General features: G+C 39.4%; 1 protein-coding gene across 8 annotated transcripts in view; it reads left to right on the top strand.

Moving 5' to 3' along the window:
* Positions 1–19,894, top strand: part of CHD7 (chromodomain helicase DNA binding protein 7) — a 132,588-nt gene extending 112,694 nt beyond the window's left edge. For 7 of the 8 annotated variants that reach the window (XM_027787895.2, XM_027787899.2, XM_013299809.3 and 4 more), the window contains 22 exons: positions 376–571; positions 789–956; positions 1,533–1,712; positions 2,000–2,110; positions 2,218–2,423; positions 3,386–3,585; positions 4,187–4,346; positions 7,216–7,305; positions 7,843–7,946; positions 9,316–9,445; positions 9,726–9,798; positions 10,022–10,076; positions 10,802–11,030; positions 11,195–11,403; positions 11,544–12,221; positions 12,629–12,789; positions 14,429–14,656; positions 14,860–15,303; positions 15,862–16,083; positions 16,499–16,639; positions 17,107–17,211; positions 18,008–19,894. In XM_027787895.2, coding sequence (XP_027643696.2) covers positions 376–571; positions 789–956; positions 1,533–1,712; positions 2,000–2,110; positions 2,218–2,423; positions 3,386–3,585; positions 4,187–4,346; positions 7,216–7,305; positions 7,843–7,946; positions 9,316–9,445; positions 9,726–9,798; positions 10,022–10,076; positions 10,802–11,030; positions 11,195–11,403; positions 11,544–12,221; positions 12,629–12,789; positions 14,429–14,656; positions 14,860–15,303; positions 15,862–16,083; positions 16,499–16,639; positions 17,107–17,211; positions 18,008–18,961 — 5,044 coding nt within the window. In that variant the 3' untranslated portion in view covers positions 18,962–19,894. The remainder of the gene's footprint in view (positions 1–375; positions 572–788; positions 957–1,532; positions 1,713–1,999; positions 2,111–2,217; positions 2,424–3,385; positions 3,586–4,186; positions 4,347–7,215; positions 7,306–7,842; positions 7,947–9,315; positions 9,446–9,725; positions 9,799–10,021; positions 10,077–10,801; positions 11,031–11,194; positions 11,404–11,543; positions 12,222–12,628; positions 12,790–14,428; positions 14,657–14,859; positions 15,304–15,861; positions 16,084–16,498; positions 16,640–17,106; positions 17,212–18,007) is intronic. The other variant, XM_027787900.2, reaches the window with a different exon arrangement.
* Positions 19,895–27,045: the final 7,151 nt, after the last annotated feature.

The raw sequence follows: 27,045 nt of genomic DNA, 5'->3' as shown, positions 1-27,045 counted from the left end.
TTCAGCTGAATACAAAATGACCTCATCTGGAGAGCTTTAAACTTCTTAGTTCACTACTCAGTTAAATGTTTTAGTGGCTCTAGAGTTTTTTAGCTTAAGCTTTAATGTTTATTTCATTCCTTGGATTACAAGTCTGTTCTTTACCAAAAGATGTGAAGCAGGATACAAAGTAGTATGTCTTCCACTGATGAAATTAGTGGTACAGGAACAGTCACTCAGTCTGTTGTAGTTCTTTTGACTCTGTAGTTCTGTAGTTGCGTATTTTCCTCTTTTTCTTTTTTTTTGTTCTTTTTTGTTTGTTTGTTTGGTTGTTTTTTTCGTTATTGCATATTCTTACAAAGAAACAGTTCTCCTTATGATGCATCTTCATTTCAGGTACCCATATGAACGAATTGATGGCCGAGTAAGAGGCAACTTGCGTCAGGCAGCTATTGACAGGTTTTCCAGACCTGATTCTGATAGGTTTGTTTTCCTGCTGTGTACAAGGGCAGGAGGTTTGGGCATTAATCTTACTGCTGCTGATACCTGCATCATTTTTGATTCAGACTGGAACCCCCAAAATGACCTCCAGGTAATATTACAAGGGATGATTTTATTGAAAATTTTTCTTTGCCTTTTTGCTGTGAAATTTTCTTCACCTACAAGAGAAATTATCTGTTGTCCCTCTCTTGAAAGTATAAAGATTATTATTTATATTGAAAGCAATAACTTTTAAAGTAAGTTCTTTGTATTGATTATTTTTTTTTCTTCCTTTTGTTACCTCTGTGTATCTGTCTTTGTTTCATCAGGCTCAGGCACGATGTCACAGAATAGGACAGAGCAAATCGGTGAAAATTTACAGGCTGATAACAAGGAATTCTTATGAAAGGGAAATGTTTGACAAAGCTAGCTTGAAGCTGGGCCTTGATAAGGCTGTGCTACAGTCTATGAGCGGAAGAGAAAATGCTACAAATGGGGTGAGAATTAATACGCTAAGGTGCACAATCAACAAATGCTGTGAATGTGTAACACTTTTCTTGCTTGTTTGCGTTTTAGCTGGAGAACAGTGGGTTTCAGATGGAGCATGGCATGTTCCCTCAATCCTCATCCATCCATTCTCATCATTCCACCCTTTACATTATGTTGATCCTGGCGCTTTTTGGTGATCTTGTAGTCAGCTTTTTCTGGTGTAGCCTTTATGCTTTGGACTTTCTTTGCTTTAGCTTTTTGTCAGGTTAGTAAGTTAAATCTACTCCCAGGAGGAGTTTAGCAGTCATCAGACCTAAAGTAAAGGGATTCAGTGACAATGAATTATTAAATCATTTAAACTGCTCATATAACTTCATGCTAAGCATTTTGTTGTTTGTATTCTTATTTTAAAGGTGACTTCACCATGAATGTTTAATTGATCGACACCACATTATCTTAAGAGTTTCAGTTCTTAAAATGCTAAATAAGAGGACAATCAGTCCAGTTATGCTGTCAGATGTACATATTGTTTGATGTAAAAAAAATAAATCAAAAAAACACTAAACCCTTCTTACATGTTACAGGTGCAACAGCTTTCTAAGAAAGAAATAGAAGATCTTCTGCGAAAGGGGGCATATGGTGCTCTGATGGATGAGGAAGATGAAGGGTCTAAGTTTTGTGAAGAGGATATTGATCAGATTCTCTTAAGGCGAACACACACAATTACTATTGAATCTGAAGGAAAAGGCTCAACATTTGCAAAGGTGTGCATTGACATTTAGAGGAAAATTAATAAAATATGATCAGGATAAATGGAAGTAGTGTTAAATTGCCTTCCGTGTCAATTTAGCTTTTCAGTGTAGTTGTCTTTGATATTTACCTCACACATGTGGGATATCTGTATTTCCAGTCATGGTGGTTTCCAGGCTTACCTTTTTTCTTTCTTGAAACTACCACTTTGTAAGTCCTAAGTGTTGTACTTAGCAGTGAAAATAGGTGTTATTTGTAGCATGCAGTTAAGAAACCAATGCATGTGTTTTCACATTACTAGGCTAGTTTTGTTGCATCTGGGAACAGGACAGACATTTCCTTGGATGACCCTAATTTTTGGCAGAAGTGGGCAAAGAAAGCTGAGCTGGATATTGATGCTTTAAATGGAAGGGTAAGAGCTTTATGATAGTTCTAGTACAATAATGTAATTGTTCAGTAATTTAATTGAAGATTTCTTCCCCCCCCTCCTAAATTTCTACATTTTCATTTTAATTTTAGAATAATCTGGTTATTGACACACCAAGAGTAAGAAAACAAACCAGACTTTACAGTGCAGTCAAAGAGGATGAACTGATGGAGTTTTCAGACCTGGAAAGTGATTCTGAAGAAAAGCCTAGCACAAAGCCTCGTAGGCCTCAGGACAAATCACAGGGTTATGCAAGAAGTGAATGTTTCAGGGTGGAGAAGAACTTGCTGGTTTATGGGTAAGGTTATACAGATTAAATATATTGATTGTGGCTAAAGAACTGAAAATATGGTAATGGTACATAGTAAATAACTCATCCCTCTCTTGGACATGTTCACATAATCTCTTACTCTGTGTAACCTTACCTCATTATGCTGTATACATATCAGTGAGATTTTAAGTTGCTATGTATGTATATATAAAGCTGTTTATATATGTTATTTAGCTTAAAGTATCGGAATGTGTCTCAGATGCCTATAAACTCATTGGTAAAATACATAGTTCTGTGATGATGAAATATGTGTTTCTGGTTTCTCCGTAGTGTAAAGAATTCCTGAGTTACCAAGGTTTAATCTCTTTTCTAAGTGTTGTGGAGAATAATAAAGTGTATTATAAAGAACAATGTGGTTGTGAAATTGACAGTCAATCTAGAGGTTTTCAACATAGATTCTGGTATTTTGGCACCACTTAAATTCAGCTATTTGATACTTTATAATTTTCCCCATTGGATTTACAAATTTGAATTTTATCTCTTTGCAAGCAAGCAGCTGTATTTGACTGCTAACGCGGTGGGCTTCAGAATGACTGTCTTTATTTTAGGAAGTTGCGTACAACAATTGGTAATAATGGATTTCAGGATCAAAATAAGAATGATTCCGTAAATCACATGACTGTAGGAATTGGTTGAATTTCCTATTCGTAGCTTATTGGGACCATTAGAGTTAAACATATGTACTTTATTATTTTGAGTGTAGTTCAATTGCAGCTTTACGAGCAGTGAACTTATTGCCTGTTCTGTAAAATAAACATTCTCAACTCTTTGGTGCTGGAGGTTGGATTCCCTGACGTAACCTGCAAATGCAGAATGCATTAGTGCTAACGCAGGAGGTCCCACCTTGCTTGGTACGAGGAGTTAAACTGAAAGTCACAAATTATAATACCAGTGTCCTGGCTGTTGTATTGAACATATTTTTCTTATAGCTGGGGTCGGTGGACTGACATCCTCTCACATGGGCGCTATAAACGTCAGCTAACAGAACAAGATGTGGAAACCATCTGCCGGACTATCCTGGTATATTGTCTTAATCATTACAAAGGGGATGAAAATATCAAAAGTTTCATCTGGGATCTGATCACTCCAACTGCAGATGGGCAAACTCGAGCTTTGGTTAATCATTCCGGTATGTCTACCACAATCAAATAATGATGCTAGTAAATAGGAAAGAATTGCTTCAGTCATGCTATGTATTTAGTTTAAACTATAGCCATTCTGACATGTCGTAGGATCTTGTCACATTTTATGAGTAAGGTGGGCTTTGACTTGGTCTGTACTTAAAGGGGAAGACTCCTTCAGACACTTTCTAGAATGCAGTGCTCTTTCCTTAAATCAGTTTTGAACAAATATTCTAGCATAATTTTTAAGTGGCACCTACTGCTGGACTTAATCTCTTTTGAATTGCCATAAATCAGAAAGCTTGTTTCCTTATGGCTATTCAGATTCATGAGAGCTTTTACAAGAAATATTTATATAACACCATTTTCTGGCTAGTGTGCTGAATTCTTGAAATCTTCACACCTAAATTTGCATGAAAGTTTTGGTTGATTTTGTTATTTGCAATTTTCTGTAGTAAATTATATGGCTGTTCAGTTTTTGATGGTTATGTTGCCCACAAGGGAATTAACATGGTAGCGATACTTAGCTTTAAATGTATGTTCGTAATGCAGTTTAGGGTGAGGGCTTTTCTATTCGGATTGTGTGAGAAATATTGGGGTTTTATGTAGGTCTGTCTGCACCAGTGCCCAGAGGGAGGAAAGGCAAGAAAGTAAAAGCACAGAGTTCACAGCCAATGCTGCAAGACGCCGATTGGCTCGCAACCTGTAATCCAGATGTATTATTTCAAGAAGACAGCTATAGGAAACATCTCAAACATCACTGTAATAAGTAAGTACTAATGAATGTTTCATTTGGAGTTGATTGGTTTTTTTGCTACATGCTTTTGAAAAGTCCATGACTACTCCTGGATATTTTTATAGAACAGAGGGCCATTTAATAGGATGTAAAGGGCGTTATTACTTTTTAATTTGGGGATAATCATCTTAACAGATATCTGGGTACTTCTGTAAGCTCTTTATGAGTGATCAGTGCAGTTCTGAAGAAAATTGTTTTCTGCTTACTAAATAAGAATGGAATCAGATGAAGTTATTCTTTTTGCCATATAAAGGAAAGACTATATCCCTACACTAAGTCTATTTCTCTTGACAATTGGCTGTCTTTAAACAAAAGCTGTTTGTTTCTTACCCTTCTTGTGGGGTCTTTCAGGCTGATGTCCTTAAAGTTCTGTTTCTTAGATGTTAAACTCAAATATCCAGTTCTTAGTTTCCAAAGTTTCTTGCAGTAGTTCGTGTGTGTGTTCTCTTCGTTCTTTTTCTCCCTTCTTCTCTTGCTTTCCACGTTATACAGAATATTTTTCTCCTTTGCTTGCGATAAAATTTCTCACTGAGTTGTCTTGCCTGAATCAGTGCCTCAACTTGATTTTTGAAATTCTAAACATACTACTAAACTGAAGGCCTTTGGGGATAAAGATAATTGTATTTTGATTTGGATGTTACGTTGGCTTATTGTTGCATGAATATCTCTTAAGATATTCTCTTCTTTACAAAAAGGAAAAAAAAAGGCTAAAAGAATGTCATATCTTAGTTATTTTTATGTCAGCTTCCTCTGATAGCGTCCTGGTTCTCCATCTGAGTTGTGCTTTATTCTCCATCATAGACATTGAACCCAACTCTTGTCCCAAAAATCCCTTGTTTTGGGGTTGGGGAGGAGGTGGTTTGATTTTTGGGGTTGGGGAGTTGTTTTGTTTTTAAACTTACACTCTTCGTTGTATATATACCATACAGACGTAATGCAGCGCTACTGAAAGGTCATCATTACTTTTGTGTTTTAATATACAATATGTCTTACTAATACTGTTATTGGAAAGACATTATTGATTTGAAAAGTACCTATGGCCTGTCAATAGGGGGTGTGATGTGAAGGAGGAAAGGTATTTAAGGGGTTTATTAGCTCCTGTCCAAATGCTAATCAAGCTTAATTCTCAACTGATGAAAACAGATACTTACAGAATTACGTTAGCAAGTGCACTTCCAAGTAAACTGCTTTCTGATTTTTTTTCTGAACGGTTAGTCAGATCTGTTATTACATTTCTCTTGCTCGTAAAGTAATTAAATTCTTTACTGTAATGTTATTTTAATCTCCCAGGTAACATGTCTTCATTACTTGTTATATCACTTTGCAGATCAGACATAAATTCATTTTAAAAACACTGCGTCTGTAATAATACAGTAGAACAATTTCAAGGATACTAGTCTCCTGTCCTCATGTAACATACATGCTGGTTTACTGCATAGAACTCCTGAAAGGTGCAAAGAACCTCTGGTGGTTTTTTTGTTGTTTTTATGTTGGGGTGTTTTTTTCCTGCTCCTCTTCTTTGGCTTGACGTAACAGCTGTTATTGCTTAATACTAAGATGATAGAGACCCTCAACAGCTTATTTACATAGCCACACAGAGAGCAGGGACACCTTAACTGGTATCATGCATACTAAAAGAAGCAAGTCTGACCTGTTTTGAATTGCAGACATACGACCTTCATTCAAATCCCTGCTCTTCCAGAGTTTGCTTGAATAACATGTAAAACTGGGCATTGCTCTACTTCCATCAAATCTCTACTGAGGAGCTCCCAAAACTGGTGGTGGTCTAAATTTTTCATGCAAGTGGGTGATCATATTACTGCTTCCCTGGTCACCCTTGCTGTACCAGGAGCCGCAGTAATTCAACAGTTGCTGTGATGGATATGGGTACAGTGAGAGGGCAAGCTGAGTAATCTCCGTTTTAGTTGGTACTGATTTTACTTCATGAACTAGGCAGCAGGGGGTGCCCTGAATTGGGTAAATATAGGAGAGCAGGATCATTTTCAGGTAGATACTTTACTTTTTTTAAAGGATGACCTCTTTTCTAGTCTCCTTGAAAAGCCAGTCTGACATTCTCTCTCTTGCCAGCTTCAAGTATGACCATAACACCTTACAGCGCTTCCAAAAATGACTGTAGTATTGCAGAAATGGGGAAAAATAAACATGGGCAATGAGGATTTTTCACTTCCTTGTAGCAGTTAGGTTGTGCACAGGTAAAATTAAATGGCAGTTTGAGCTATGAAGAGTAAAAATAGTTAATATCTCCCAGGGGAAATGGGGGATTATTTTTTCCCCTCATTCTCGGAAGCAAAAAGTTGTATAATCTGAAAAACCTGACATTCCATATTGAGGGTTTATTGTAAGGTAGTAAAACCAGATTTTATATCTCGTTTATTCCTACAACTTCTGATGTGCTTCCAAAAATGGTATTAAGGCAGCAGCTGAGGAAATTTTATGAGATAATGAAGCAGAACAGTTACTGAAAGCCATCTGCTCAGTTGTTTACAAACTTGCTTCAATACTTCAGAGGCAGTGGTAGAGTACGTGTCTAAACTTCACAAGCTGCACTAGGTAGAACTAAATGAAATGCGCCGGGGCTGGGCTGAGCTGGGTCCCTCTCTGTGCAGTGTAAGCAGTTGCCAGGCAGGCCTGTTGGAAGCCAGCAGAAAGCACCACACAGAGGTGATTATGTGCCACCATCTGTCACGCTTCAAGCCTACCATACAGCATGGCTAATCAGCCTTGGCAGGATGATGGATGAACAGCAGCAGCTGCCAAAAGCCACTGTTGGCAAACAGTCCTGAAGTTAAGAACTTTTTCCCCCCTCTGCCTTCCTCTCCAGGGTCCTGCTGCGTGTCCGCATGCTCTACTATCTACGACAAGAAGTTATAGGGGACCAAGCAGACAAGATCTTAGAGGGTGCTGACTCAAGGTTAGTGCAAGTGCAGGTTTATTTTTTGCTTTATGACGCTGGCTTTTATAAAGTACACATACTGTAATAATGCAGCGTTTAAAGGTTGTCGCACTTTATCTCTTAAATGTCTGTTCTCAAACAGCCTTATTATTTTATCAGGCACAGTAATTTTCTTGCGGGAGGAAAATGTGAGAAATTACAGAAGTGGATTTTCAGTTCTGCTAATATTTAAGGATCATTCTATCTCAATTTAAAAAATAAAAAAAAATATACTAAGACCTTAAATGAATCTTATTTGGAATAACCATTGGCATTCCACTCCCAAAATAGCCTGATCTTTGGAGTTTTTTTGTGGGGGGTTTTTTTTGGTTTTGTTTTTAGTTTGTTCAACCATCCTAATTATTTTTCAAGGTATTTCAATTTCTATGTTGTGTTTGGGTGTTTTTTCCTCATTCAAAATTCATATTTACAGAACATTGTGAACCACTTTTTTTTTTCTTCAAACATCTTTGTCTCGTAATAGCTTTGAGAATGTATATAATGCTGTTTTCACAGTGAAGTAGATGTATGGATACCTGAGCCATTCCATGCTGAAGTTCCTGCAGACTGGTGGGATAAGGAGGCGGATAAATCCCTTTTAATTGGAGTATTCAAACACGGTAAGTGATGTCTCACTCTGAACAAAACTCAGTTGTAAAGCTTTCTGTGTGTAGGACTGTTCAGTCATAATATTAACAAGCATTGTTCCAAAGAACTGTTGGCTTGTATCTCCCTTTTTTTTCTTGCCTGCATTAAAAACCTAATATGAGCTGTAAATATCAGATGCTGTTTTTAAATGTTTGCAGAACATTTGAGAAGAAAACATTACTTTCATGGCTGTAAATAAAACAAAACCATATTTGTTTAAATAATAGCCAAATAGTAAGATAGATCTCCATAAACTTTGCTTCCAGCACTGCTTCACTTGCTAACTCTGCCAACCAGTGTCAAAGTGGACGGTGGGCTTAACCTCTGCTATTAATCTGTACAAGTGCCTCCTGGGCTTTGTTCCAAGCAATATTTCACAAATGTCAGTGTTGAGAACTCCCGGCTCCCTTGAGTGGGATGCAGCCTTGTTAACTTTGAAAGGCTGGGGATGCAGAGCTGGCATGATATATACAGTGAGCGATTCCTGATTATAATCCCAATTCTCTGGAGGTCGCAGAGGTATTCTCAGCAGCCCAGCCTGACTAAAGGGGAGAATGATGGCTTATAAAACCTTTCATGATTACAGTTTGGCTTGAGGCTCTACAGCAGTTAGGAGCAGTGTGTTGTAGTACAAATCCTAATTGAATTGTGCTGTTCTGCCTATGTACAGCAGCTCTGTGTTGTGGGCTCAGCTGAGGCAAGTCTAGTCTAAAAATCATTTTCCTGCAGTGCACTGTTGGGATCTGCCATTTTCCATCTAGTCAACTTGGGCAGTAAAAAAGCAAACAGCAGTTTGAAAACCATAGAGGGAACAGTGTCATCTTACTGACATGCATCATCCTAAACCTAATAAGACAGGTTCGTTGGCCTTACGTATAACCCATGTATACAGCATTTTTGCAGCCTACATTGTGAGGGTTCCAGCAGGGCTGGAGCTATAGAAAATACATGTGTGTGTGTTCCCATTTGCATCTGCATGTTTCCAGTAGGGAGTATTAAATGTGGAGAACCACTGCGAAAGTTGTGTAGAAAACTTGAAGTTTTTCACTTGTGAAAGATTTTTAGTTCACCTTATAAAGACATTAAATTGAATTCTTTCTTCAGTATCCTACTATTTTTTAATGTTACTGATGTGAAAATACTTCTGTGCTGATGGAATTTGCCAATATGTAAAATTCATTACGTGAATGAAATGGGTTGTTTCCAGCACGGTGACAGCTTCATTATTTTATTTAAAAATAAGTAAGTTAATCTAGAAAATTGTACTTCTGCTCCCTAAACCTGTTCTATTCACAGCTGGTCACAGGTTTTAAAAAAATTTGTCTCACACTCTGCATGCAGGTTATGAGAAGTACAATTCTATGAGAGCTGATCCAGCGCTGTGCTTTCTGGAGCGGGTTGGCATGCCTGATGCAAAGGCCATAGCTGCTGAACAGAGAGGGACAGACATGTTAGCAGATGGTGGTGATGGGTAAGGAGGACATGAAAAAATTAATAAACTTTATCAGCATTGTATATGTTGGCATGAATTCATATGTCGTATTTTTCTTACATCTTGCCTGAGGATCTGAAGTGATTGTATGATGTAAAAAGTACATAGAACTGTTTACACAGTTGAGCATGAAATGCGAATGTGTAATTTGGTACACCATACTGATCACTTTTGTAGCTTTTTTGCTTTTGTCCAGAAAATCAGCCTCCTCTCAAAACCAATATATTTCTTGAAAAATTTTCTTTTAAATATTTTATAGTGGTGAATTTGACAGAGAGGATGAAGATCCAGAATATAAGCCAACCAGAACTCCTTTCAAGGATGAAATTGATGTAAGAACTTCCAACTTTCTGTAATTACAAAGTTATATAATTATAACTGATTCTCCCTGTTTATTTTCGTGTGCACCTCTTCATTTTAAGAGCTACCAGATAAACACAGCTTACAACAAAACACTTGTTTGCGGCTGTGTTTGGGAGATGACGTATTTTTCTCCTGAAATGATAACATATGGTCAAGACTGAAAACTAAAATAACTTCTCTCTTCTCCCCAAGGAATTTGCAAACTCGCCTCCGGAAGACAAAGAGGAGTCCATAGAAATACACCCAAGTAAGAGTATAGCAAAGAAATTAAAAGGCAAAAATGCACCATTTAGTGAAAGGTGGACTGTTCATACTGCCACATGAGGGGATAGGTGGTGTTTTGGGAAAACATCACAGTAAGCTTTTTACTGCCAAGTCTCTTCACATTTCACATCTTTCAAAACAATTATTTACTGTCTTTGCATAATCCACATTATGGCTTTCTGGATTTCTAATCACATAGTAGAAACTGTGATGATAAAGACCGGATGTTTCATAATGCAGCCGTTGATGGTTTTGCTGAGATAATATTGGAAGTTATAGATATGTTGTTTCCTCAGTATGGAGGAAAACTGCCAAGTTTAAGTGAGAATAATAAAGTGGGAAATCGTAAGTGTAGGTGTTTCCTCAGAGGTAGAACAATCTTCGTAATATATTTAAAGATGCATTGCATTAATTTTAATACTTCCAGTATTCATATGTTTGCATTCATAACATTGAATAATAATGCTTGATGGTTATCTCTGAATGCTTCACAAGCATTTCTGAGTTCTTAAGAGTTGGATGTGGTTTGATGCTATTTTTTTTTTATCTCCTACCAACATGCAGTTACCCTGTTTTCTGATTTGTTATGCACCAGTATTAACGAGGCCTATGTTCTTATCTGATAAACAGGAATCCAGTTATAGCTGTAGAAACTTTGAAACGTTTAGCAGAGGGTTTGCAGTGCACAAATACTTCTCTATTCTCTAGACAAACACACTGAAAGCAATGCTGAGTTAGGCCAACTCTACTGGCCCAACACTTCAACCCTGACTACCCGTCTGCGTCGCCTCATTACTGCCTATCAGCGCAGCTATAAAAGGCAACAAATGAGGCAAGAGGCCCTAATGAAGACTGACCGCAGGAGACGTCGGCCTCGGGAAGAAGTGAGAGCACTGGAAGCAGAAAGGGAAGCTATAATAACTGAAAAACGACAAAAGTGAGTTTCTCAGTGATATCTTTCTTTAAATCTTGAGCTTGTGCCTCACCAGTACCACTCTTCTGTTTTGAAAGAATAAACTAAGGGGGTTTTGGGGCATCCAAACTATGTCTGGACTCTTGTTTATTCAGTGGCCTCACTTCTCTTGCTTCTTCCTTGACTAGGTGGACAAGAAGAGAAGAAGCTGATTTTTATCGTGTGGTGTCTACTTTTGGAATTATTTTTGATCCTGTAAAACATCAATTTGACTGGAATCAATTCAGAGCATTTGCCAGGCTTGATAAAAAGTCTGATGAAAGCTTGGAAAAGTATTTTAATGGCTTTGTGAATATGTGTAGACGAGTGTGCCGAATGCCAGTCAAACCAGATGATGGTAAGTTTTAACTGACAGTAGAAATCAACATGACTGTTACGAGACAGTGGGACTGTTAAAACTTAATGCCCAGGTGTAATGATTTTGAACTATGTGTACATTTAATCAATGTTAAACAACACAAATTGGTGTCATTGCAGAGCCACCTGATCTTTCCACTATGATTGAGCCAATCACAGAAGAGCGTGCTTCTAGAACTTTATATCGCATAGAACTGTTGCGGAAAATCCGTGAACAGGTTCTCCATCACCCACAGTTGGGGGAGAGGCTAAAACTTTGCCAACCAAGCTTGGACCTGCCAGAGTGGTGGGAGTGTGGTAAACATGACAAAGACTTACTGATTGGTGCTGCTAAACATGGAGTCAGTAGGACAGACTATCACATTCTGAATGATCCTGAACTCTCTTTTCTTGAGGCTCACAAAAACTTTGCTCAAAACAGAGGGACAGGTCATGCAAATACTGTCTCTTCTGTAAACCCTCTGGGTGCTGGCTGCAATCAAACACCGCTTGTTGTCCCGTCCACACCAGTACAAGAAGAAAAAACTACAGAACAAGCAGAGTCTAAAGTTGAAGGGTCTGAAAATCCAGCAGCCAAAGAAAAGTCTGATATAAAAGAGGAGGCAGATACTGCAGATAAGGACACTAAACCAGAATGTGATGCTGAGGCTGAGCCCAGCTCTGTTAAATGTGAATTGAAAGACATAGAAATGAGTACAGATGTAGACCCAAAATCTATTTCTGAGAAAGGTTCGGAAGAAGATGAAGAGGAGAAACTGGATGATGATGATAAATCAGAAGAATCCTCCCAACCTGAAGGTAATGCATTGGTCAGATCAATTCTGTGTGCTTAGCATGAGCCCCACAGCTGTTCTAAGTTGTGCCAGCTGGTAAGTGGCACACATGGAGCTATTATGGAGCTTTGGATAAGCTACACGTAGCAGTTCCTCTACCCTTCCACATATTCAGGTGGTTAAATAAGCTTTCGTAAAAAACATCGGGCATCAGTGGGGTGTTCCCCCACAAGGGATGATTTCCAAGATAGCTTACTGAGCCAATAAGCATGTCTGTGTGCCAAATGCAGAAGGCTAAGGCTCTGCTGTATTAATTACTGAACAAAAGCCTCAGAAATGTGTCAAGCCTGGTTGTCTTAACCTATCTAGTTAGGTTGACACTGGGGGCTTGGAAATTTCTGTAGTTAATGCCTGGTCATGGTTGTTATTCAGCAGGAGCAGTTTCTCAGGGTAAGAATTTTGATGAAGAAAGCAATGCCTCTATGAGTACCGCAAGGGATGAAACACGCGATGGATTCTACATGGAAGATGGGGATCCCTCTGTGGTTCAGCTACTTCATGAGAGAACATTTGCCTTCTCTTTCTGGCCTAAGGTTGGTTAGGGGTAGAATGGCATGTGTCTTTTTTCCCATAAAATATGGGAAACATGTTTGCAAAATAACAGCAAGTTCTGTATGATTCTGCACTTGTAGTGGGCGAGGGACTTTTTTCTATGAATGATTTGCGGAATAGCATTTTATTCTTCAATTTCATGCAGATTAGCAGGGGAAATGAAAGAAATTGCTGTACTGTAAATAGTGTCATTTAGTAAAACAAATGACTGACAGACATGAGTTCCTCATAGGCTCCATAACTGTATGTCAGCAGAATCACACCTTTCACACCTCTATTGATGGAAGCAAACTTACGATTTTAAATTATGGATTTCATCTGCAGAGCAATCTGCAATGTTGAGAGCAGAGATTTTGTAAGTCACCTTTTTATTTTGGGGTGAGGAGATTGTAGAGGAGTATTGGTGACCTACATGATCTAAGCCATTATGTAATGTTGACAGATGTAATTGTATTAAGGTATCCTGCAAACATAAGCAGCAGTTTTAGATAGGATAAAGCTATATCTTATTTTGGTAACTATGCAGAAAATTATCTAATACAAAATGATTTTAAAAATACGAAACTGTAAACTCGTAATAAATCCACACATAATTTAGTACTCTCCTTTGCAGTAAGGGGAGAGAGAGAAATAAAGTAGTAATAGTCTTAAGCTTACTAATCACCATAACAGGGCCATCTGGTTTGGGATGGGGGAGCAGGGCGGGGGGACCTTGCTCTTAATAGGCTTATTCCTGGGGAAAGCAAGCAGTCTGTTGCAGCTGCTGAGGTTTGCTAGTGGCTTTTGCACAGTTTTGCTGTTCAGGAAGCTAACTGATGCTCATATTCCCTAACCAGCAGTATTTCTCAATAGTTCGGAAGTTTCTACTACTTCAGAGAGGCTAGAATAGAATGTGCTTGAATACTGAAGTAGAAGAAATCAAATGGTACTCATCTTTTTTGCTTTCAGCATGTGTTTTGGAAACATGGACTAAAATATTATTCCAGTCATAGTGTAAAAGTAAAACAAAAAATCCTTCATCTGTATAGGTTCAGTGTAAGTAGACTAATAAACATAATTAGAGATTTTTAGTGTACACGCTTCAGTGAAATTTGAAGTGATAATGGGCGTGGAATGAAAATTGACATTCATTAGATGTCCCTAGGTTGGTGCCCGTTTCATAATGTTGAACTTTATTAATAGTGACGCTAATGAGGATCTACTTCCTAGGACAGAATTGCAGATCCAGCCTCTTGGATTTCGAGAACTGCAGCTTTAAGATACTGATTGCAGATGTTTTGATTTTCCCTTCCTAACTGTTGATTTTGTTAACTAGTGCAGCATAAAACAATAGTGAGTTTCTGTTAAATTTGTCAGTTAGTACGTGGTTGTACAGAAAACTTGGTCTTTCTCCTTCCCCCTGATACAAATGCAGCTTTTAAATTCTAGTGATGTTTTATTCTACAAAACTGTCTGTATTAGCTTCTTCTAAGGCAGTCAGTTTATCCTGACCTGCAAGGGAATAGTTGGTTTCGAATGTGTTTCTTAAGCTGTGGAAACTGGACTCTGTTGTTATACTTATTTGAGTTTAAAAGGCAACATTCACACTGAAGGTTCATTACATACTTTTCCTTTATGCAGGACCGAGTAATGATCAACCGATTAGACAACATCTGTGAAGCAGTGCTGAAAGGGAAGTGGCCAGTAAATAGGCGCCAGATGTTTGATTTCCAGGGGCTCATACCTGGGTATACTCCAACAGCTGTGGACAGCCCTTTACAAAAAAGGAGCTTTGCAGAGCTCTCCATGGTTGGTCAAGCCAGCGTCAGTGGCAGTGAAGATATCACTGCTTCTCCTCAGTTATCAAAGGCAAGGCTGCGTCTTTCTCACATGAAATATTTTATCTTGCATGTGCTTCTTTTGCATAATAAAAAAAATGAAAAATAATTGAAAAGTGTTTCTTGGAATAAAATGAAGGCTTTGTTTTCAAGGTTATGTGCTTGGACTTTTATATAAATTCAGCATAGCAAACAGAGCTTTGCTTATGTTCTGAAATGCTCTTTTTTCATTAGGAAGATGCACTCAATTTATCGGTTCCACGTCAGAGGAGGAGGAGACGAAGAAAGATTGAAATTGAGGCTGAGAGAGCTGCCAAGAGGAGAAATCTTATGGAAATGGTTGCCCAGTTACGTGAGTCTCAGGTGGTCTCAGAAAATGGACAAGAAAAGGTTGTAGATTTATCAAAGGCCTCACGAGAGGCAACAAGTTCTACCTCAAATTTTTCATCTGTTACTTCAAAGTTTATCTTGCCTAATGTCTCCACACCCGTATCTGATGCCTTTAAAACTCAAATGGAGCTGCTGCAAGCAGGTCTTTCACGCACACCCACAAGGCATCTACTAAATGGCTCTTTAATAGATGGAGAACCACCCATGAAGAGGAGGAGAGGAAGGAGGAAAAATGTAGAAGGGCTTGATCTGTTATTTATGAGCAACAAACGGACATCATTGACTGTAGTAAGAGCAACCTTTTTGTCTCGTATTTGTTCTGTGTCTAGTACTTTCTGAATGTGACTTTAAAGTGTTGTTATACTCACCCCAGCAGTAATGTAGTTTTTACCTTTGTGTTTAGAGCTGTTACTTTATTTGAAACAAACAAAATGTTGTTCACATCAAGTTTCTACTCTAGTGAATTGTAGCTGAGTTTTAAGTAGCTCGTACTTCCAAAGACTTTTTTTTTTTTAATACAAAACATAAAATATATGCATAACATATTTGGAGGCTTAAGTATGTCTTTCTTACTGTGTAGAAAAAGGAAGGTCCTGGGGGCCACTAACTGGAAATGCACGAAAACTGCTTTCTCTTTAGCTTGTATGTTCTTTAATGTTCAAGCATGCTAAATTTACAAAACTCCCTAATGCAGTGGTATTGCTTTACATAGTATGAATATTTAAACCCCATTAACTCTTGCATATGCAAAATCTCCGTGCGCGTTTAGCTTCAGTCCCTGCAATTGTTTCTCCCAGGTAACTGTTCCCTTGAAGTGAGAATTAATACAAACATTAATGTTTTCAGGAGGATGCAGAAGTGACCAAAGCTTTTGAAGAAGATATGGAAGCCCTACCAGCAAGGAACATTCCATCTCCTGGTCAATTGGACCCAGACACTCGCATCCCTGTAATCAATCTAGAGGATGGGACCAGGCTGGTGGGAGAGGATGCTCCTAAAAACAAGGATTTAGTTGAATGGCTTAAACTGCATCCTACTTACACTGTAGATATGCCAAGTTATGTACCAGTAAGTATGTGATTCTAAAAGTGTTGTTGTGTTATATTAATACAGAAGTTAGTTTTACAGGCATCAAAATGAATTTCCTCACATTGGGCATAGTCATTGGATTTTGTAACTATTGGTTTCCAGTAAAGGTTTTTTCTGCAGCCACACTGACTATGGTATCTAAACACCCAGGTGGCATCAGGGTGTATAGGTTGCTTTACCTTTCTTAATATTTGTATATAACAATGTGTGTTAGTACGCTGTTTGTGTCAAGTTCTGCAGAATTGCTTCATCTGATAAGAAAAAAAAGTCTCTGAGATAATCTGATGGTAAAGTAATTGGCCCCTTAAAGGTGTTGTGAGAAGGGGTTCCATGCTTGGTGATTTTTGTCAAGAAAATGTAAAACTAAAAGCAATGTATTTCTGTTTTTTTCCAGAAGAGTGCAGATGTGCTGTTTTCCCCATTTCAGAAGCCGAAACAAAAACGACACAGGTGTCGAAACCCTAATAAACTGGATATAAACACCTTGACAGGAGAAGAAAGGGTACCTGTTGTAAATAAGCGAAATGGAAAGAAGGTAAAAATTAAGTTAGTGGATGTCTTTGCGTGTGGAAACCACATTTTCTACTCCAAGGTTTCTTTTTAAAAGTTTAGTAATTCGGCACCAGCAGTTATCCTTACTGGAATGTACCACCCAGTTCCTTTAATTCCTTCTTTGCTCTTCTGTTACCTTTATATTAAACACTTGAGTGAATAACAGTTTTTGAAACTGTACAGTTTTTCTTTTTAACATCTTTCCCCTATATCAGGCACACGTTTCATTACTAGCCCTGCCTAAGCTGCAGCATTTTACAGTCTTTTTAAAAACATGATCTTCTGAATTCTAGTAGTATTAGCTGGTCTCCATGTAGTTTTCCACAGTCTGAACTGAAAGTCTTTACTCACATCCTTCAGAAATGAAAGTGTACAGATAGAAAATGTCCATATAAATAGCTGTTTGTTTTTCTTTTGTTTTTGAAGTATTAACCTTGTCTTTTGCATTAGATGGGTGGAGCTATGGCCCCTCCAATGAAGGACTTGCCGAGATGGCTGGAAGAAAATCCTGAATTTGCTGTTGCTCCAGATTGGACTGACATTGTTAAACAGTCTGTAAGTGAAGCTTTCATTCCATGCTTCATTGTAGATTATAGCACAGAAAAGTGGAAGGCTGTGTAAATTGATGATTAAGTCTTTATCTCATAGCTGGTTTTGAGCTGAGGAAGTGTAGTGTCTGGGTGGGAGTTACCCAATTTAGGGGGAATGGGGATAGGAGGCTGCTGCAGAGTGGGATTGAAGTACACTCAAAAAATCGGCTACAGTGAGGCAGTCTTCAGCATTTGTTTGGTTGTGGTTTTTTTTTCTGATAAGCAACAATCATTAATAAACACAGGTATCCATTCATTAGAAACTTAAGAAAATATTTGTCATATTCATAACAGAAATAAATTTATCGTCTTTGTAACAGGCAGCATCAAAGGATTAGGTTTTCTGCCTTTTATTTTACATCAGTTGTTTGGAAATAAAAGGAAAAAATTCTGCAAATACTTACTTTAATAAAATATTACTATACTGAAGTTCAGTATGAGGTACAAAGGTATAGATTCATAATTGCATTGTGTCAGGGTGTGTATTTTTTAATGAAGCTACAGAGTTTCAGCATGTGCTGTTTTACTGTTGTGTTTAAATGTAAAAAGCCTATGACTTCCCTTTCTTCAATTTTTCTTAGATGTTCTACTGCCATTCACTTTAGTAGCTGGCTAGTTGTGACTTGCCAGGGTTGAAAAACAAACCACTGTTGGAGTATGCTGAAATCCCCTTCTGTTTCTTCCATTGTCATCAGTTTACTGTTGAAAGCTATAAAAGCTACTGGAGAATAAAGCTTGTTTTTTCGCATCTCCTTTTCCAGGGTTTTGTTCCAGAGTCCATGTTTGACCGTCTTCTCACTGGACCTGTTGTGAGGGAGGAAGGAGCAAGCAGAAGAGGAAGAAGGCCAAAAAGTGAAATTGCCAAAGCAGCTGCAGCAGCTGCTGCTGTAGCATCAACATCGGGAATCAACCCACTACTAATGAACAGTCTGTTTGCTGGAATGGACCTCACAAGCCTCCAGAACCTACAGAACCTGCAGTCTCTCCAGCTCGCAGGCCTCATGGGCTTCCCACCAGGGCTAGCAACAGCTGCTGCTGCTGGAGGGGACGCTAAAAATCCGGCTGCCATGTTGCCTCTGATGTTGCCAGGGATGGCAGGATTGCCCAACATGTTTGGACTAGGCGGATTGTTGAATAACCCGATAACGGCTACTACTGGAAATGCCACTACTGCTTCCGGTCAAGGAGAGACTGAAGATGGTGCTTCAAAAGCTGAAGAGAAGAAAAATGAGAATGAAGAGGAGAACAAAGACTCTGAGAAAAGCACAGACACTGTTTCTGCTACTGACTCTGCAAATGGATCTGTCAGTGCTGCTACTGCAGTGACTACTGCCACTGCCACCACTACCACCACCACCAACACTGGATTGCCCACAAACCCTCTGGCCTTCAATCCTTTCCTGCTGTCTACCATGGCTCCTGGCCTCTTCTATCCATCTATGTTTCTACCTCCAGGACTGGGAGGATTGACTCTGCCCGGTTTCCCAGCACTAGCAGGACTTCAGAACACAGTGGGCTCCAATGAAGAGAAGGCTACTGACAAAACTGAAGGAACTGCCTTTAAAGATGAAGAAAATCTCGAAGGCAGTGATGCAGAGGAGAGCCTTGATAAAACTGCAGATTCCTCCGTTTTAGAAGATGAAATAGCACAGGGTGAAGAATTAGACTCACTTGATGGGGGGGAAGAAATAGAAAACAATGAAAATGATGAATAACCAGTACCAGTTACAGCTAAAGTGTTTTAAACTTTTGACAAGTGGTAGTCCTACTGTTTACACTCACAGTTAATGTCCATACTTAGTTTTTATAAGCTGTTCTGTAACATAGTGTAGCAAAAAAAAAGTTCAAGTCATGTTATACAGATGTGTCAAAAGGTATCTTGGTCATTAAGTATTGTGCAGTGCATTATTTATTATCCCTAGGAGAGATGAAATTTGAGAGGTGATCATGTCTTTTTAAGGAAATTGACATAATGCTCTGCTTTTTTTTTTTCTTTTGGTACCATTGGTATTATGAATTACGCAGCAATTTGTGATGAAGTGGCACTAATAGAAGGAAGTGCTGCTTAAAGGAAGGATGAAGTTATATATTTAATTTTTTTTTTTTTTTTTTTTTGCTGTGAAGGTCAAGATGAAATTTAACCATACATATCGTACTCGCGCTTCATTTTGACTGTATGGGAGTTCACCCACTCACATGTGCGCACACACCCCCACACACACACTCTCTCTGACAATCTTCATGATAGTGTGAATGTCTCTGTCTGGAGACGCAGCAATAATAAGGCAGCTGTTGAATGTGAAGAGTACCTTTTGGAAATTAGCCCACGGAGAAGGTTCTTACAGGATAAAGCTACAGTTTAATCGTCTCGTGATCTTGTAATGCACTGGTATAAACAAAAAGAAAAAAATCAGGTACCTTTTTTAAATTAAAGGACTTTGTTACTTTAGCCACAAAGCTAAACAGCATTACCTCAACTCTAAACTAGCCTTGAAGTTTACAGACATGACTTTGTAAATGTATTGTTTTTCTTTGTTGTGATGTCTTTTTATTTTTTTTCTTTGGAAACTGCTATCATGTAAGATAAGATGTAAATTGCTGCCAACTGTAGTAATGATGCTTTTAATAAAAGTGACCCATGATATGCAGAGATGTAATTATAGAATGTAGTGTTTAGAGACATCAGAACTGGTGTTTGCTTTCTGTATTTGCATTGTGGCTTTTTTATAGCATTTTCCTGCTATATTCTTTATAGATTAGTGGCTGTAAATGCTGAACTGATCGTCTTCAAGGGACTAGGCAGGAAGATAAACCATGAATTACCTTCATATTTTCCACTCTGAGTAAGTCTACAGAAACGCACACTAAAACCCCTACTTTACTCCTTCAAAGGGGCATGAGAGACTGAGAATACTTTAAAATGTGTTCAGCATGTGATAATGTGGTACACTAAAGAACAAAAGGGCAAAAGAAAAATGAGGCTTTAATAGGCACAATATCTAGGTCATTTATCCTTGGTTAATGGGTAGAAAAACACAATGCTGTAATGACAGCAAGGGATACAAAGGCTCTGTGGTATCCTGTAGACCAGAGCTTGTGATGCCAGAAACCACTGTGTCAAACAACCTACATGAAACTAAAACTGACCCACTTTTCATAAAAAACAGTGTCTCTTTTGGAGAGCTACAGATTTGTACCCTTTTGTGACCTTTTGATATTCGAGATAATGTATCATTTGAGAACTTCTGTTTTCACAGTGTTGTCACCTTGGCACACATGTACACAACCATCTCGAGAGTGAGGATGAAAGGTTAGATTTTCAGTGGAGTACATGAAAAATTAGCTATTTGAGTTGCCAGCTGTGGGTGGACCCCCATCTTAGGACTGATATTATCTGTGCTTTTGGAATGCTGGAGAGCTCTAAACCTCACTCTTCTGTCCACTGTGAATTTACACAAGAGCTCAAATGGGCAAGTGTTGCAAGACCAAAATTTAGTCCTGAGGGGGGGGCATATGAAAAAGGGGTGAACTATGGCCTGAAAAGAGCATTTTGGGAACGATGAAAGTAGGTGAGAAATGAAGGCTTAGGAAGTGGATTTTGTGTGAATGAATCACAGGCACGCACTGTCGAAGTGAATAGATGTCAGGATGTCTCGTACTGCCTCTTAAATAGATCATACAGAGTTAATGAAGGTCAGGAAGGATTCCCCCCGCCATGTACATCACTGAACAGTTGACGAGGTGCGTTATTCCTGCCTCTTTCTAAAACATCACATGTAGACCACGTCAAAAAGCAAGAGGCTGAAAGCCAAGGTACATTAACTTGATCAGGTGTGTTACATACTCTGTTGAATTCATTCAAGCTGTTACTTAAATTTCTCGTCTTTTTCTTATTTATATATATTTTTCTTATTTATAGAGCTGCCGCTGTAAAAGTTGGTAGGTGCTTCCTGTTGTGTATATTGCATATGCTGGCACCCAATAGCTTTTTTTTTTTTTTTTTTTTTTTTATAATTCAGTTTTATAATTCCCAGCAAAGATTTACACAGACTAATGATATCCCTTGGGAGGGCCCTTTTTAATTGGCAAGACTAGAAATTGTATTGTTAAATGCTACGCTAACCTCCTTTCTCCTCTGTTGAAATTGTTGAAATGAGGGGGAAATTCTGGTAACTGCCTATTTCTGCCTGTAGGTTTTTGGCACAGAAACATCCAAGTCATGACGTAGGGTGTCCAAGCGACAAACAAGTGCATCTTGCCCTATTGTAAGTGTTCCTTCTTAATGGTATTACTCATTTGCCTTTCCTAATCGAAGAAAAAATGAAACTGGAGAGCTGCTGCAACAGAACAAATGCCATGGTAATGGGGGAGCCTCCGTACTCTTGACTGTGTTTCTGAACAGCCTTGCTTCCTGCAAGCCAGACAGACCACTCACCTGTTGAAAAGGTGACATTTGATTTTTTTGGAAGGGATATGGGCCCCTGGTATGAAAAATGAAGTGGGGGGATTGCCATCTAATGTCCGAGAAATGTATTACATGAAAATATGAAGGTTTTTCTTTGATTTGACACAGAGTTTTTACATGTTAATTATTGCAAAGATTCTTATGGAGTTTTAAAGTGTGTCTAAATGAATAAAAGCTTACGTGAGTAAGATGCTTAGATCAGATACTATTCTGCACTTGATTCACCTCTGGAGCACCCTTTTTGTCTGTCTCTCCAAGAAACCTGGCTTTTGTTACCAGCCATTTTTGCTGGACCTCCTAATGGTCACAGAAATGTTAATGGGGTTATCAAGGAATACAAATTACTTTTGTTGTTGTTGTTGCTTTCAAGAAGAAAGTACCTGTGTCAAAGTACAGCAATGGTATGCTTGCTACCACAGACCTTTTCTGTGTGCATGGTGTGCAGTCCTGCCAAGGCAAACAACAAAACAACAGATCTGCTCAGGCTATTAAAGACATATTTTTAAGAACTGGACTGTAAAGGAGAACCAGTTCAAGCATGAGTGTTGAATACTCACTGATGAAATAGTGGACAAATCCCTAAACTAGTTCCAGTTATCTTCTGCAGGCTTTGGTCTCTTGTTTCATATCAATGTCAATGTCAAAGTGTACTGAATATTGGAATAACAGATGCTGCTTTTGTTGAGGACCTTTGGCATTTAGTACAGAAAAACAACCATTTGAGAGAGGCTTAAGATTTGGGGGCAGAGGCGGGTAATAGACTATATTATTATTATTAAGCTTCCCCTTTAATTTTGTATTGCACACAAAACTGCTTGGGACATTTAGGACTCCTGTTGCTCGGCACCACACAGCTCAGCTACTTCTGAATCCTTAATGTTGGGGCCGGGGATCCGGTAATTTCAGGGCATCTGAGGGCACTCTGTCCTGCTGCCTACAAACTTCCCTGGGGGCCTGAAAGGTGCCAGCCTGTGACTGTTTTCTGACACACCCCCTCAATGGGAGGGGGTACTGGCTGCAGGTTTTGCAGTACATGCTGTGTGAATAACCTGTTGTACCCCTCTTTGGCTTCAAGTGACCGTGCTTTGGAGAGACCTGAACTTGGCTTCTTACCTAGAGAGATGATGGTTCAGGCATCCATTCTAATCACTAGCTTGAGTCAGCTGTTCTGAGGAAAATACATGAAGGAAATGACATTTTCAGGACCGCCAGCTGCTGTGATCAAAGTTTGATGGGAGATTCGGAAGCAGTTGAAAACCTCCTTCCAGCTCAGTCTGCATGCAGCTTTAGGTAATAGATTTGATGCAAAATACTAAATATGTAGGATAACAGGAACTATAGTGCAAAAGTATATTTTCTAAAGGGGGATAAATTCGTGTCACTGAATGGTTCTGTTTGTCTAACTTTTATCGATTGCTGCCAGCACTAGTAAAACTATTGAATCTTAATTGTTTGAGCCATTTGTGTTGCAGTAGCTCAATACTGGTAGTTTCCAATCTGTTACTTGTGCTTCCTCAGTCTTTGCTTAAAAAATTTTAAGCAATCGGTGATAGCTGCAAGTCAGAGACTTCATTAAATCCTGGTAATTGTAGTCAACGTGAAAAACAAAAACCCGTCCCACCCATTTAGAAAGTTTGCTCGGAGTGTGTGGATGCAAGCATTGTTAATTGGGGTCTCACCAGAGAAGCTCCTTTTTTTCTTTCAGTTCAAACTTTTTATACATGAGCCTTATTAACCTAAGGGGCAATACAGAGATGGTGAACCATGGATTCATCAGTCTTTTGGGCAGTAGCATCCGTAAACAAATGGCAGGCAAACTGTAAGCTTTAAAATGTCTAGTAACAGTGTGCTCCGCAGGCAGGAAGTGGTCAGCTGTGATACCAGCGCTTTTGCAGTTCTCTTCTTGGACGATGCTTTGACCTTCCAGTTTTTGGGAAGTCTGGGAACCTGTGGGCTTCGCAGGCGTAGGAGTTGGGATCAGCATCCACCAGGTCTGTGCTATCGGTCTCCTCCCACAGGGCTTCTGCTATTGTTGCGCCTGGGGAAGGATTTGCATATCTGTGAGCGAAGAGCTAATGTTAGCTCCCTCTGCTCAGAGGCCCTGCAAGGAAACTCCATGATCCTTCCCTTTTTTTTTTTTTTCTTTACCTTTTTTTTTTTTTTTTCCTAAGGGCTAGTAGAAAATAAGAGGCAGCCATTGTATTTCACTGCAGTGGCATTGTTCTGCACCAGACAAAGATGGCATATTTCTCCAAATCCATAGTTTCTGCTCCTTCAGCCATGGCTGGCTACTGATGAGCAGCTGTGCAGACTCTGAATAGCCTAAGGCATTTCCTAAAACCTTTAAAAATATGAATTTTCCCCAAGCATGTGCCAAACCCCTCCCAAAACTATGCGGCAGGAGAAGGAAAGCAAAGCTTTTGCTCTTTGTCCAGCATGTGTTTTCCTAAAATCAAACTTTCAAGCCATGCCCACTTTCAGAAAATGCATGTAAGTTCTCACAAACATATCAGTTGATTCCTGAATGACTTATATAAAACCTGTTCAGAAGAATATTTTAAAAGAAGAAATGGATTTTTATGTTTTCTTTAAGAATTTTTGTGAAGGAAAGAGGTGAAGGGTTTAAACTAAGCTGTATGATTGTGTTTTATGAACCAGACAGGTGCTTGTAATAACTAGTTGAAGAAAATGTTAAAAATTAGTCCTGTTCCTCATCTGCCATGCATCTGACATTTCCAAAATATCATTTTGGGCTGTCACTGTGAGAACATGCTTTTTCTTCCCAGTCGTCTTCAAGTTCTTCTCAACCAGACTGGCCATCTTCTGCTGTCTCAGTCTGCAGCAGGCTTGCCATCTGCTATATGGCTAATCAATTCACAAAGGTGCTGCTGGGCAGTGCAGAATCCCTGTCCTCTGCCAATATTTTCTGGAAGTTGTCAAACATAGCTGAATTTGTTCTCAGCTGTCACAATCATCGCATTGATTCCAGCTTGTAGCACTCCAGTGACCAGTGGGGTATGTGCATTGTTTCACAAGCAGCGTTTGCTCTTTTGTGCCCATTTGATTAGGCTGCAGCTATCGCTGGAGTCTGGGGCAGCATGTCTCTCGGGCTGCAGGTAAAAGGTGCCCTTTTACTGTTCTAAGCTACCTACTCGCAAGTTTGAAGGGTAAGCCTGTGGGCGAATCGGCAGACCAGGACTCCAGATTCAATTTCTAATTCTGTCTGCTTCCCCCAGGCAGTTGCTTTAATTGCGGTTTCCAGTCTTTAGAATGGAGAATGATTCTTGCCTTCTTCACAGAGATGTTGTGAGACTAATGTTAGCAACAATCATGTGGTACTGAGGCCACCCTGATTAGGACTGCCTGGGTAAGAGACTTCAGCTCATCCTTGAAGATGACAATCTTCATTACATATCAGGCTGTCATTCTGCAGCCCCCCTCAATCAACTGCTGCCACTGTACGATGGCAAACCTGCTACCCTGCTGTGAGATACCAGATCTGTCAGCGTCTTTCTGCTGTCTCCTGCTTCCACGGAAAACCGCGTGCCGGGCTTTGGGTCTCACTTCTCGCTGTCCTGTTGAGCCCTGCTTTTAGGACTGCAGCTATTGCTTCAGCTGTGCAACTTGCTACTACTCGACCTTGGGTGCGTTTTCTGTTTTGACTGTGTAGTACATCATAGAAATGTGAACATAAATCAGTATGCTGACTTCTTCAGGAGGAGGGTTGGTTGTCACTCATGTTTCTTTAATGCTCCTTTGGCCATACCTGGATCTGATGATGGAGCCACTTCACCTGACTAATGCTGTTAACCAAAGCTGCGTGTTCAGACACTGGTTTTAAGCAGCAGGATTCACGTCATTACAGCTTCATGCTCTCCTCGTAAGGCTTCTGCTTTACACGCTGCTCTGCTGATGGGGCTAATCTGAATTTAAGATGCTAGATTGCTGAAGCTTTAGTATACTTCAAACCCATGGCTTCTCTTTCTCCTTGGTCATGCAGGAATCCTGGGAGGTCCTCCCCTAGTTCTTCCTTGGCTTTGTTTACAGCTGCCTCAACAAGGGAGCTCATGGATACATTTGGGACAGGCAGAGAGATGGTAATATCCCTGTTTTTTTCCAGCCTTGTCTGCTTTCTGTCAGATAGCAGGAAGTTATTAGCTGACGTTTCCAGTGTCCACGGGTCTTTTAGCAAAAATTCATAGCTTTAAAAAGACCTGAAGTCCAGCTTTCCAAGTACCAGTTCCTACCAAGGAGCACCTTCTGTCATTGGCGCTGTACAACTGCACCAAAAATGAGCATTCAGGAAAAGAAAAAGGCATCTGCTGGCTTTAAACACTCAGTGTTTCACTTGAGCAAGCCTTTTCATTGCCCTATTAGTTTCCCTTGCCACATGAAGAGCTGCCATCATTTCTTACCTACTGTATATTTATATTTAATCCACAGGAAAAAAGCAATTTTCTAGAAGCCACAAGAGGCAAGCTCCAAAAGATCTTTCAGCCTGTTTTCGGTACGTGCTGCTAAATACCTCATGTTTGTCAGCTCTTCTTGGCACCCTTTCTGTGTAACAGCCTCTAATGAATTTGGATTAGCTTCTCTGCTGATGGCTAGTAGGGATCACGCTATGCAGTAACAGCCCTTGAATATGTGCAGAATTTGACTGCAACCATTGCAGAGGTGGATGTTTTTAACCTGGATTTGGAACAGGATTTGCCAAACTGTTTTCATCAGATTTCATTGTATACAAGCTAAAGGATGAGTGGGCTTTCTTGTGCACTGTTTAATGAAGTCTTCCTAAAGCAGTTGCAAGTTGGCACACGAAGAGGATCTTGACTAAATTGGAACAAATTACACTTCTCCGCCATGTGCTTCATTTATTCCTCATGGAGAGGTAGCTATTTGGATCTCTCCTTAGGTCTTACACCTGTGGTGACCCAAGCAACATTTGCATGCAGTGGTATCAGGTTTTCTTGTGGAACTTTACTGTTTGCACTACAGAAAAAATCTGCAACTGATTGTGGAGCTGGTTTTCATGCTTGTCTTCACTCCTTCTGATAGGTGAGGGAAAATATGCTGTGAGCAGGCAAAAGCAAATTAAATCTGCACTGATCTCTCTGATGACCAGTGTGCAATAGGGTTGTCTGCTGTTTGTAGCAAACAAGAATTGTCATGGGGAAAATCAGAACCAGGAGTTCTGGGGAGAATGTGGAGATTTCTTTGGGAATACTTTGATTTCCCTTCCTGATTCAAGGTGGCAGTGATGCCCTTCCAGCACAAGGTGAAGACTGAAGGGGTACGTGGCGGATGCAGTGAAGGGGTCCTTGATGGAGCCTTCCT

Source organism: Falco peregrinus, chromosome 3, assembly GCF_023634155.1.
Source record: "Falco peregrinus isolate bFalPer1 chromosome 3, bFalPer1.pri, whole genome shotgun sequence".
Taxonomy (NCBI): domain Eukaryota; kingdom Metazoa; phylum Chordata; class Aves; order Falconiformes; family Falconidae; genus Falco; species Falco peregrinus.
Note: the sequence above shows the minus strand (reverse complement) of the source record. Positions and strands in the feature narration are given on the sequence as shown.